This window comes from Saccostrea cucullata, unplaced genomic scaffold, assembly GCF_032062105.1.
Source record: "Saccostrea cucullata isolate Sc308-1 unplaced genomic scaffold, CSIRO_AGI_Scuc_v1 ctg307, whole genome shotgun sequence".
NCBI lineage: Eukaryota > Metazoa > Mollusca > Bivalvia > Ostreida > Ostreidae > Saccostrea > Saccostrea cuccullata.
In genome coordinates, this window is record NW_026931525.1 from 394,056 (window position 1) to 407,500 (window position 13,445).

Below are 13,445 nucleotides of genomic sequence, written 5' to 3' on the forward strand. Positions count from 1 at the left end.
TTTCGTTTCCACACGATACGAGAACCCTTTGAGCTTTTGCAATGAAATTTAGCATAGCAAAAGAATATATTGATTTTGAGGATCAAAGGTCAAGGTCATTAAGCAAATTCTGTCTGTTAAAACACTTTCGATCTCTAGAACCATTTGAGCTATTGCAATGAAATTTTACAAAACAACTCCCTGTGGCCTAAAGAAGACCCCTATTGATTTTTCAAAAGGTCAAACAAGGTCGTAAATTTATACATTCTGTCTGTGTGTAACAATATATATCAAGAAGATTTTGAGCTTATGCAATGTAATTTTATACCAAAACTCCCTAGGACGTCTCTCGCCCCTCTCAAAGTGCCCCGCCCCGTTTGTTTTATTAGTATTTATAGTATTACATGTCGCTATTTTTAGCGCAGGGGCATGAGGAGAGTTATTGCGTATAAAACAGGTTCTCGGCGGACTTTATGTTCTTATTACATCTATTAGAACTATTTAATAAAGGCTAAATAAATCAAACACCATGGATTGTGTATAATTTTAAGAATACCGAACATGAAAACATGAATATATACATGTATGTGACTTCGGTTCTGCATATACTTCACTCCATTTATAGCGACTCCGTGGTCTTTTGGTTTTTTCACTCGATTCAAATGTGTGTGGTCCCGGAATCGAATCTCGGGTGAACCTTTTTTTTTTTTTTTTTTTTTTTTTTAAATACTTTTTTTTTTTACATTCAGCATGTGAAATGAAAAATTTATGAGTTATAAAATCATCATTACAGTGTGATAAAAAATAAAAAAACTATACACATAATAAAGAATAAGCAATCAAATCTTTATATGCATATTGACATACATGTATTTTATTTCCTTCAGTATACATGTATACATTTAATAATTTTTTTTTTAGCGGGGGAAGAATTCTCTGAATTAGCTTGTTTTTTTTTTAAGCACCTTCTACGAATGCTTGGATATATATTTATCCTAAGTTATATTTGTTGACCATTTAAAAAAAAAAAATTTTTTTTTTTATTTGCCTTTCCTAAAAATATATGAGATTTGATAATTTTCCATATTTAATATGATTAATCATAATTATGAACTTTGAAAAACCACAGGTAAGTAAAACATTACCTTGTGATTTCAGACGTTTTTGTGAAAATTTTCACTCAAAAGCAACTGATAAACAGAAACTGATGATCGAACTACCCTCAAGTATATAATGAAAAAAAAAACAACAATAAATTAACCAAAGAATCTTTCATGTTCAGATAAACTGTTGAAATGTAGAAACTGAAAATAAGAGCAAGAAATAAGGCAAAATTATTAACCTGAGATTTTTGTTGCTAATGCAAGAAACATTTCAAAAATGTTTATAGTGTCCAAACATTTGACTGGGAATGTCTAAAAAAATAATTAGAATGTTGTCCATCCTCTGGGGACATCAAAGAGAGCTGTATGTAAATGACCGCACTATTACTTTAAGCCTTATTTACTCGCTTTCAATGGGGTCGGCTTTTTAAGATTACTGGGGCGGAGTCAAGAGAGGGCTGTTCTTTTTATCTCGGCAAATGTCTAGTAGTTATCAATATGTTTCGTGGACCGCAGGGAATTTAATAGATTAATATACCTTTAAATGAAATCTCTGCCAGGTTCTGAATTTAACAGATATACCTTTTTTTTTTAAATATAAAAATAAGGGAAATAGATTTACATTACAAGTAAATGGCCAAGTTTAAGACTGAAATATGTTTTTCTCATGTCCATTTGTCAATTACCTCCCTTTGAACAGCAAAGCACACGCAGTGGAGCAGGTGGGTACACGTTAAATCAGGTGCTGGCTTTAGGTGTACGTCATCGGTCTTTGTTTTAACACATTGCACATGAATCTACCAAGGTTTTTAATAATTTAAGAAATAATTTTTTATAAGTTTTGTTGTAGCATAAAGAATTGAAAATTTATTTGCGTCACTCATGTTCGGTTCACTGTTCCGTCATTTATTTGAAAAAAAACACAATCATAAAAAACAGAACTATGATTATATGTTGTTGTTTTTAAAATAGATACAAAGTCTGACGTGCAAGAAAATGCCAGCATATGTATTGAATGAAAGCGTTTCGTGAAAATCTTTTGCATTTAACGAGCAGAATTGCATTATTATTCAAAAACAGCCGGATTTACGTATCAATCTATTAATTAAAATGCTGCTATACATTATTTCAAGTGTAACTCTAAGAAGTCTGATTTTAATTAGATTGATTTACGTATGCTGCTATCAATTCAATGAACTCTCAAATAAAATGAAATCATCTATCCTTGAAGTGAAGCAATAATTGGATAAATTACACGATCAGTACGTATTTTTCCCATCTGACAAAGAAGACATTATCTTTGTTTGTAAAGCTCATAATTTTTTTTAATTGCATGCGTTTTCATGGAAATGACATTTTAATCTGCAAATCATAATACAATTTATACCAAAATATTTTTTTCTAAGAAATGAAATGAAATTCTTCGAAACTATATGTCAGTCTTCAAATACTTTTAGCATTCCTTTATTGTCAATTAACAATGGTAATTTCCATTCCTTTGTCGATATGATATATCCTAGTGAGCTTGAGATAAAAGATACCACAGAGTCTGACATATCTGTTTCATTTTTACTTGAAAAAGACGTAAATGGTAATCTAACAACCAAACTCTATGATAAACGAGATGACTTTAACTTTTCTATCATCAACTTCCGTTATTTATGCAGCAATATACCCGATACCTTCATCACCTGCATACGAAGTCTATATCTCTCAATTGATTCGATACGCAAGAATATGCTCTACGTATGTACAATTTCCAAAACGAGGTAAATTATTGACAAACAAGTTGATGAAACCGGAATATTAGCACTTGCGTTTAAAGTCATCATTTCGTAAGTTCTATGGTCGATACAATGACCGTGTCAGCAAGTACAATTTGTCATTGACTCAAATGATGACTGACGTTTTTCATGCTAATTGTTAGTCCATTATTTATACACTGAATTGACAATGGATTTTTCGGTTATTTCCCAATAATGACAAGGGACACATGGCGGGTGTGACTGTTCGGCAGGAGATGCTCACTACTCCATGGTACCTGACCCCACCTCTGCTGTTTTGGAGGTCCGTGTTTTTTCTGCTCTTATTTTGTATTGTTTTATGGGCTTTGATATTGAATACTGTTCGTTATCTCCATATCCTTCATTTCAATCAAAATGAGTTTGAATTGTCATATCTGTACTGGATTTCAAAAATTCCTAAAATCATTTTAAACAAAGATACATACTAGTTCGAGTGGTTACAGTGAATGTTCTACAAGCCTCTTTCTTTACTCCTCAGTAGAATATTATACAGCAGCCAAGGAGAAACTTCAAACGCACTGTACACCAGTGCAGTAAAATCAAGAAACAGTGTGAATCAGATGTGGATACATAACTCCTTGGAACTTTGACCTTTGTCATACTAACAGATTTTCCCGATCATGATAAGAAGCAGACGGCTGCTGTAATCGGTCGACAGAGGTTGCTCACTCCTTGATGCCATATGTTCTCACTTCAGGTGTTTTTAGACGTTTATGTTTGCTCTGCTACCTATTTTTGTTGTTTAAATGGATTCTGAGGTTGAATACTGTTCGTTATATCCTTAATTCATTAACATGATCAAAGCGTATGACTTTGCAATACTGTTCAGTCATTCCCCATGATAAAATGAAGTCCGGGGCTGGGATTCATAACTTTGATACGTAAGATTTGTGCTAAGATACACATTTAAGTATAAATAAACTCTTAGTCAAAAAAGTATCTTAAGTAATGTTCATCAATATTTTGAGCGTAATTCATTGCTAAGTTTAATTCTGAGACAATTAGAGCACTTAAGTCACCATAGCAACGCATGGAAATTCCCGAACAAAAAGTGCACTATACTTACCTCTATGTGTACTGCATTTTAACTGAAATGTACAGCTATGTCATCAACATTCTACAATTTTATTTAAAGTCAAAAAGTTTCTTGTTAGATGTTGTAGCATGATTTTTTAATTTAAGATTAAAATTTCTCCTGTTCACTGTATTGTTATTATATTAGAGAAAACTTAAGAATTTCTTAGTTACTTAAGACACCTCCCGAGGGCACGTAACTATAAGTCAATACTTAAGCACAATACATGTAAAGCTGTATATGTTTATAAATTACACTTAAAATTTAGTAAAATGAACATAGAGATGTTAAGTAAAAAAAATACATAGCTTTATTGAATTTATAAACTTAAGAAAATAAGTTTTATGAATCCAGGCTTTTTGACAAAATAGACAACTGCTTTTTCAATAAAATTCAACTCGTAAATACATTTACCTTGTCATATTGGTCACATATAAATTATTTTATTAAAAACATTCTGATTTTAAATTGGAAAATAGATCTGATGGTACACGTGTGGCACATCTCTGTAGTACACAGATTTTATTTTTTTTCGGAGGTCCCCCTCCCCCAAATTGAAAACCGTTGCTACACGTCTCTATTAAGCTTTTTTGGAGCCTTGATGCGTAAAAACAATGCCGGTGAACTGGTGAAGACTTGTTCTATCTTCTAAAAGCTAGAACTGGTCGTTGAATGAAGTTTTTGTATTTAAATTGTTATCTATATACTGCTAGTTCTTTTTTCTTTTTAAAATACTTGTGCCATTGAATCAATGTTTATTTTGTATATAAAATTATATGAATAAGACAGAAATTTGGATCCGCCAATAAATATATAAATACGATATGCAGATTTAAAAGCGAGATTTGTCGTTTTAATTACTTTATTATCAAATATAACCTATCATTGCGTTGTGCTTTGGCTGACTTGTTTCATACCAATTGTTTGGCATTTAATAATTAATTTGATTACGGAATACCCCTTCCTAAATATTCTTGATAAATACATTTTGCTCAAAGTGGTTATGACCGGTCAACAGGGTAAACCTTTTTCTCCCAAGCAACAGTTCCCAGGGATCCGCGTTTAAAGATTGCTATGTTTTGCAAATATTATGAGATCGATCGCTATTCTTTATCTTCACCTTTTTCCACTATAGAACTTCAAAGCCATTTAATCATACCCTTTATATCTTCATCAAACCATTGCATCATTTTCACCGCCTTATAACACAATACTAGTGGTTTTACCACATTCGCATGTACCGATCAATTTTTTTCATCGCACCTCCGACCAACACCTGAATGACGGGGGTTTTTACATGTAAATCAAAATATTAAGTTTAAAAATATTCTATGAAACGAATGGGTTTATTGCATAATACATAAATATACATACTTGTACAATATTTCACCGGTTAATTACTTTTAGAAAACCACATAAAAGTCTACTTTATACAGACGATTTTATATCAAACTCATTGAACAATATCGATATCAAGATTAAATTAAATAATTTGTTTCAGACTTCCACCATCTCGTTGTTGTTAAACATATTTAAGTATCACAATACAAAATAGTACAGAATGTGGTCAAATATCATCTCAATGGAGATAAATACAACACAGAAAAATACGAACACAATATGGCATGAACCTCATATGATCTGCATCGACATAGTTTTTAGATTCTGATGTACTTCTAATAACTCATGATCACATTCACTAGTACTAGAGGAAATTAAAGAATAATCTGATACTACACATTATAACTCAGCATGAGCTCATTAGTTTTTTCAAAGATAATTACTTTTATATTAGTATAAACTTTACTTAAATTTTTAAAATTCTTTTTTTTTTTTTACAGAAATGCCAATTGAAACAATATTGAAGTTATCTAGATCTACGGACGAAGGTGACAAAACAGTGTATTGCTTGTTCTCGTGTGAGATTTTTTTTTAAAATGTGTATTCATTTCATTTTTCCTAGGAAACTTTTTTATGCCCCCTTCGAAGAGATGAGGGCATATTGCTTTGCTGCGATTTGTATGTCGGTGGGTCTGTCCACGAAGTTTCCGTTCATTTTCCTAAAAGTGGTTGCACATACTAAAATGAAATGTGGTATCCAGATATTTCATAAGAATATCTAGGTCAAGTTCTTTTATGAGCTTTTTTGACTGAGTAATGCCCATTGGACCAAGAAAAATTCAAGTTATTTGGGGAAAGTTTTTTTTGCAAACATCTCTTGTTTGAAAATATTTTACAAATGGTGTCCGGCAGTTAAAACATCTTTTAGTTCCTTTTCAAAATATGTTAAAAATTGACTGCTGTCCTACATGAGCTGTACTTGAAATAAAATTCTTAAATATTTTTTTTCAAAAATTACAGTGTCTGACAAAAATAATTCTGCATAAACTCTCTATCTATTGTTCCTATGGAAATTTTATTTTCTAGATACAATTAAGAAATAATAAATAAAATTAATATTAGATCACACGGATGAGTTGGCCTCAAATACATTGTCATCTGTGGTTGCTGTGTTGCAGTCTCCTTCTAAAAGAGGCATCACGGTTTCTGTTTCCTCCGGTAACGAGTAAGTGTTCAAACGGTGCTTCCCGCCATTCATGTTCATAGAGAATATGCCATTAGAATTTGGCTGTACGATCTAAAGGACAGGAAAAAGCGATTTTATTTTCGACAAAATATATATTTAAAAAGTGCACTCATGTTTAGCTGCAGATCATTTGACACCACTTTAAAGAAAAAAAGCTCTCCGAAAAATATGTGTGTATATATAATAGACCGGAGACCTGTAAGACGTCACCATTAATCAAAGTACTGAAACGCTACTGAAAGATGTTTTCAAAAAAAAAAACTGTATATTTATTGCGCACATAAATGAGCACTGTTTCTCATTTATTTCTCCATGTTTTTAAAACTGTCATTTCAAAATATTACTAACCGTAAATAAAAAATATCGTGTGTTCCATAACATATTCTTATGACTCTTTCCACAACAAAACACTACTCATAATTGTTGTTAATAGCAATTCCTCCTGGCCCTGATATTGCAATCATCGAACATTTCGAAAACTTATTTATACTGCCATTTTGGTTAAAATTTAAGATAATTCGGTAATATATCCTTTTTCTAAATAACAGATGTCAGCTACGAAAGTCAAAACTTGATAGAGGAGAGAGGAATTTTTTGAAATCAATATTTTTTTCCAGTTTTTGCAAATGTAAAAAATTGAGGTAAGAATTTGGTAGAATTAATCTGTATCTTATTGTGAAAAATTCGCGATAATGATGCGTAAAGCACAAATATGTATGTATTTTTTTTGATAATGCGAAAACAACATAAATATACAGTTTTTTAACACCTGTGACCTTGAACGGAGGTAACAACCCACGTAGCAATAAATGCTCTCCGGTCTATCAATACAATTTTTCGGAGAGCTACAGATCTGCAGCTAACTCATGTTAAGTTGTTAAGTAAGTATAAAATATCTTTAATCCCATACGTTTTGTACAAAATAACCCTTTTTTGGAAATTCATTTATCTTTAAAAAGGAATCAAAGTGATGTGTTCTTTTTTTTTTTTTTTTTTTTTTACAAAAATAGATAAATGTAAATCTATGTTCAATGAGGCACTTTACACCTAAGTAAAGATTACCTTCTGAAAAAAAGTCATGCATTTGACACCACTTTAAAGAAAAAAGCCCTGTACATTACCTGAGAAAATGTATGTGTGTATATCGATGTCAGCAGTGTCACTACTGTCTTAAAACCAGGCCGTTTATCTGGCTCAGTCTTCCAACATTCCCCCATGACGTTATACCTGTAAGACGTCACCAGTAATCAAAGTACTGAAACGCTACTGAAAGATGTTTTCAAAAAACAACTTCATAATGGTTGATATTATTCATTTGCTTTTAGTATAACGTCCCTCTGGAGTAATTTTCACTCTTGCCGTTTAAAGACCCAATTTTTTTACCGTACGGTTACCTGAAGAGAGGGAGTGGTCGAAGTAACAGTGGTGTTATTTACCTGGAGACCCCCAATACCCAAGAAGTCAAAAATCTCTGTACACGTAGCAGTACACAGGAAGTCTGTGTTTGGTAATCAGGGTCAACATTACGTGTTTTGAGTGAAACTACGCAAAATAATTATTTTAATAAGAAATTTAATTACAAACTATACGTATTCATGGTAATGTTTTGAAGGAAAAAATACAAAGTTATATCGTTTTACAAAAGGTGTTTGTTAAATTGAAGAAAAAATACAAAGCAAAAATATTTATTTGTTTTTAATTTTCAATAAAAGAAATCACCATGATTAAAAACGTCTGAATATTGAAATAAAATGTGCAGATTGTAGCCATTGTACAAACTATTAGTGCTGAATATTTCTTATAGGTCTATCCCATTTCTTAAAAAATAATTTTAAATCGTTGGACGTCCAATTACGGCAAATTGAGCCGGTTTCTGTGGACGGTCTTTTTTCTACAGGTATCGTGGACGATATAACACTTTCAAGAAACAAACGGCAGTGAAGATAGAAAAGAAATATTTTATGAAGTTAATGTTTTAATAATCTACTTTTAATTATTTTTTGAAATAAAATTGAAACATACTGGAGTTCTCTAACCCGCGTGTATACAAGGCGGGTACATGAAATTGTTTGGCGTGCGACAAGGCAATTGTCTTCAAAACATGCAAACTCAGATTATTATCAGGTAGCACAGGTAGCTGATCTGTCAATCAAATCAGAAGCTATTGTTTTTTTTTAATGATTGACAGGCGGTAAATTATTGATCTTGAATCGGGGGGATTTTGGGGGCGTTAACATAAAATTGGGTGTTTAAGAACTACAAATTTTGACTTATACTCGACAGTCAGGACGAATGAGCAGCGAGGGATTTTTTTCGTATCAGCATCTATTTCGACACAGGAAATCGGTCTATAAATACGGTCTCTACGACCTACAGTTGGCTTCGAGCCCGCGACGCACGGATCACTCCTAATAACGCAACTCTAGAGCAGGTGCTCTTACCGTTTGTAGATATTTAGATGGTTTTGATACTTGCTTTATACAAGAGGCCTTAGGGCCTTAACGGTCATCTGAGTATAAAACAACAACTTAGAAAATCCTTATAAAATAAAATAAACTGGTAGATAAATCTTTGTTTCCCAAAAGCGAGAGAAGTAGGATGACCAGGATCAATGAAATAATTAGTCTAATATTAAGTAACAACTAACAAATTAAGTTTTAATCTGTTGCCACATTTATCTCTATCACCTTTCAGACTAATAACTAACTGCTTCTGTAATATCACGGTATTTATATCCCTAAAATGTAATACTGAGTATCTCACATTGGCCTCTCGTGGTCTTTGAAGGACATTTTAATAAGTTGTTTTAGTGTCATATTTATTTATCTATTATTTACAACTCTATCTGATCATTAAAATTACGAAACTAGTTTTTGAATTATACAATTTTTTTTTTTGCATAATTTCTCTTTTCTATTAAGATTCGAAATACATTATTTAATGTGAATAATAATCAAAAGTGAATTGCAAAGGGGAATATGTTCATTTAGTAGAATAAAAATTTATAGAGCCCTGGCCAGAACCAGAACACTTGACCAAATGGTCCAGATGTTTTAAAAATCTGGTAAAAATATCCTTGCTTATTAAAACATTTATTTGTTTGCTTTTGATACAGCAAGAAACCAAGAAGATTTTCAAAGAAACAATGCATTTTCACTATAGAGTTAACACGGCCATGCCCTAATACCAAAAACCAACGACTCAGGGTTATGAATTTCACAGATTTGGAAGAGGTCCCTCATTATCATAACTCCTTACTTAGTTCTGCACTAAGTTGGAGAGATTTTTTAAAAGGAATTATCATATTTTCAATATACCGGTAATATCAACAGCACATCACCCCTAATGAGAAACAAAAGTCCCTCACCCTGGCCACGAAGTTTAAAAATCCTGTAAGAAGCACCCTTATTAATCATAACTATGCACTTTGTTTATCTGTTCAACACTAGGGATAAAACAGAATTATTTCAAAGAAAAAAATCATTTTCACTACATAATTAATAGAGCACTGCCCTAACATCCAAACCGCTGACTCAGGGTCCATGAATTTTATGGCCTCTTAACCTTGGAGAGTTTGCTTACTTTTACAAAAAAGTAACACACTTTTACCTTGGTCATAAGTGATAACCTTTGAACATTTGGAGCTAGGGCTTTCATACTTCTCAGGTGTATTCATTGTGACAACCTTTCAGCTGGTATAAATATTTTTGACCTTGACTTAAGAGTTTGACCCACTTTTTAAAAAACTTTAACCTCGGTCATAACTTTTGAACAGTTGGAACTTTTGAATAAGCGGGTGTGTATTTCGACCAAGGCAATAGCAGCACAGTTTTCATAGCATAGATTCATTTGAGGCGCTTAGCGCTCGGCGTTTACTTTTGAATTTCTAAAGACCCAGTCTAAAATAAGTTTCTCCCTGTTTGTCTGCCTCTCAATTTGTCCACATCGTTTTCCGCGATTTTCTATTAACGCTTATAGATACTGGGTTGATTTATGGTATGTCAGTGTATCATAACAAGTTATAAATCATATTTAAAATTCTTTACATTCGATGATTTCGACACAAACATGATCTTAATTTAATTTCACAGGAAAACCTAATTTCCCACTTGGTTTACTGCACTTTTCCCCTAAGGGCTTGCAGATACTATGTTAATACAAGTTTGATTTTTACCGAAAGATTTATTATTACAGGAATTATAGTCTCCTTTTAACTCTTATGGGGAATTAACAGTTGCTGATAGCAATATTCTCAGAATGCTTGAGAATTTTGAGATATGATTGTAAAAAATAATAATGAAGGTACTGCAGGAAAGATTATTACATCAAGAACATATTTCACTCAAAAAGAAAGAAAAAGACAGACGAGCGGGTACGAACTAAAAGTTCTCCGATTTCAACCATACATACATGTAGACACTGTGACATAGAAATAATGGACTTTTACGAGAACTGCTGACTTTTACTGTTGACGAATTACTCCTACACTAGGACAGTGCACGGAAGCTCTTTTACGATATAAATATTTAACTCAAGATTTATTTCAACGAAATTAACGGGCTATTTCAAACCCAGATAAGTTGTCCTTGAAGAAAAATCCTACCCTCAAATCCAGGTCCTCACATATAATGTCCCTAACACCATTTCTAAATGACCACTAGAAAGGTTTTTTTTTAACCAATTATCAATTCTGTACCTCCATAGGTGATACAAGTGTAAATGTCCAAGTACACACACAACTATAAAAAAGTCAGTGCTTCTCGTAAAGGATTTATATGAATAGACTTACTTTTACAAACGACAACAGAGACCAACTCCAATTACTAAAATGTGTAAGTCAGCTGTCAAATGTAAAAGTAAGTCTCTTCATAAAACTCCATAAGTCCAATTGCTACGTTGAGATTTCTCTACAAGGTACAACACGTACAAGACAAAAAAATAAAAGAAAACTGCTCAAAAACCAAACAAATTCAACTTTTAAGTTCAAAAGCTAAAACTCACACTTGAATTGGACAGTGCCTTGGTTGGCCCATTCTATGTCCGTTCATAACTTTTGCCATCACTTCACAATTTGTAAGGTCTTCATAGGGCAGTTGTCCGAATGCAAATATCTCCCATAATAACACTCCGTATGCCCTAATAATCAACGGTATTTCAGATATTACTTTACACAACTTGTAAGTTAGTTCCAATTACATGCATGGAGGACTACCTTATCATTTAATTGCATGAGATGGACAGTTTTAAGGATGATTAGGTCTGATTCAGTTTATCTCTATAACTTGAACATCTCGGATTTTATGCCATTGTTGAATGCTAAACTTACGAAACATGAAATTTTGATGAGAATTTCCCATTTTTAATTATTCTTTTGGCATCAATCGAGCTTCAATTACATGTATAAGGCATACAGTTACCATTTACTTAAGGATAGATGAACATTTTGAGGGGTGATCCCTGGTTCAGTTTATATAGATCTGCATTCGGACTTCTTGGATTTTATGCCATTGTTGAATGATAAACTTACCAAACATCAGATCTGGAAGAGAATTTCCCATTTTTAAAGGATTCTTCTGGCATCCACCGAACAGGTACCATGGTCATCTCACATTTCTTGTAATAATCAGTGCTGCTCAAAGATACAGATAGAATTAAAATGACATTGTGATGTAAATAAGAAGTAATATTTCGCGAGGTTTTCAAGAACGACAGAGAAAAGACTTGGTGCTATCTGTGCAAAACAGATTATTTTGAATAAAATATATAATCGATGGAAATAAATTTACCAACTCGCGAGTTTCAGTTTATTCGATCGAAAAGTTGCCGGTGTCTGTATGACTGTCTGTCTGTTTGTCAAAATCCTTCTTTTTGTAGTCTAAACCTTTTTTTATTTTGATTGCTTCACCATAACCATATAACCCATTTTAACGAATTCTGCCAAAAGCATCTATTTGTCCAAGTCTTTCTTTTATTGTCTTATTGTCTTTTATTTTCTTATTTTCGACTTCTTCTCCAGAACCGTTGGACCGCTTTTTGAAGAAACCTGCCACAGGGCATCTTTGGTCCGGATGAAGGTAGGTTTATTTTCTTTACAGGAAGCGTTACCCCCTGTATTATGTTAGATAACTTAGAATTCATAAAAATTGAACCCTCTTCTGGACCAAAAAAGATAATCCTGTGTGTAAACTGCGTTATATTCAAGGGTTGTTCGTTCATTCGTAGAGGAGCGCAGTATTTTCTAAGCGTACTTTCAATATTGCATCCATCAATTTTTTAGATTATTGCTATGTACAGTGAAGATTAGATGTCTGATATGAATAAAAATGTACAGAAATGACCATTGTGAAATCAGAAATTTCCTTTAGGTTTGATTTTCATTGTTTTGAAGTACATTGTATAAAGAGATCCACGAATTCCTGTCAACCAAGAAATGTAAAATGTTACATGCATAACTCTACTCAACAATTTCTTTATCAACAAAATGAAATCCCCTAGACCCAAAAGGGTCCTCGACCTCGACCTCAAAGTAAGAAAATTTAACCCCATAAAAATATGTGATTTTACAGTATATGGACTATAAATTTTTCAACATAACGTCTCGAGCATAGAACTGCCTTTATATTCTGTTAATAGCTAAGAAAAACATTATCAGAAACTATCCAAATGCTATACATATCTAGAGAGGCTCGTGTTTCTAGCTCACTTGAACTATTATCCCTACTGAGCTAAAATCATCATGACCCTAGGGTAAGGCAGGGTAGCAACAGGATCAATGTTTCACATCGAAATACACAGGAACATTTTTTAAATACTAAGTTCTCTTCTTAAAAACAACAAAGCCATGATTTGTCATTTAAGTATCAAAAACAAATTTAGAAAGTGTAGATTCAAGCTTA

General features: G+C 32.6%; 1 protein-coding gene across 1 annotated transcript in view; it reads right to left on the reverse strand.

The window, feature by feature from the left end:
• Positions 1-5,355: 5,355 nt before the first annotated feature.
• Positions 5,356-13,445, reverse strand: part of LOC134232846 (uncharacterized) — a 36,394-nt gene continuing 28,304 nt past the window's right edge. Inside the window, exons 20-23 of the mRNA XM_062714822.1 lie at positions 12,077-12,178; positions 11,551-11,685; positions 7,671-7,776; positions 5,356-6,600 (exon numbers count right to left, since the gene is read on the reverse strand). Coding sequence (XP_062570806.1) covers positions 6,427-6,600; positions 7,671-7,776; positions 11,551-11,685; positions 12,077-12,178 — 517 coding nt within the window. The 3' untranslated portion in view covers positions 5,356-6,426. The remainder of the gene's footprint in view (positions 6,601-7,670; positions 7,777-11,550; positions 11,686-12,076; positions 12,179-13,445) is intronic.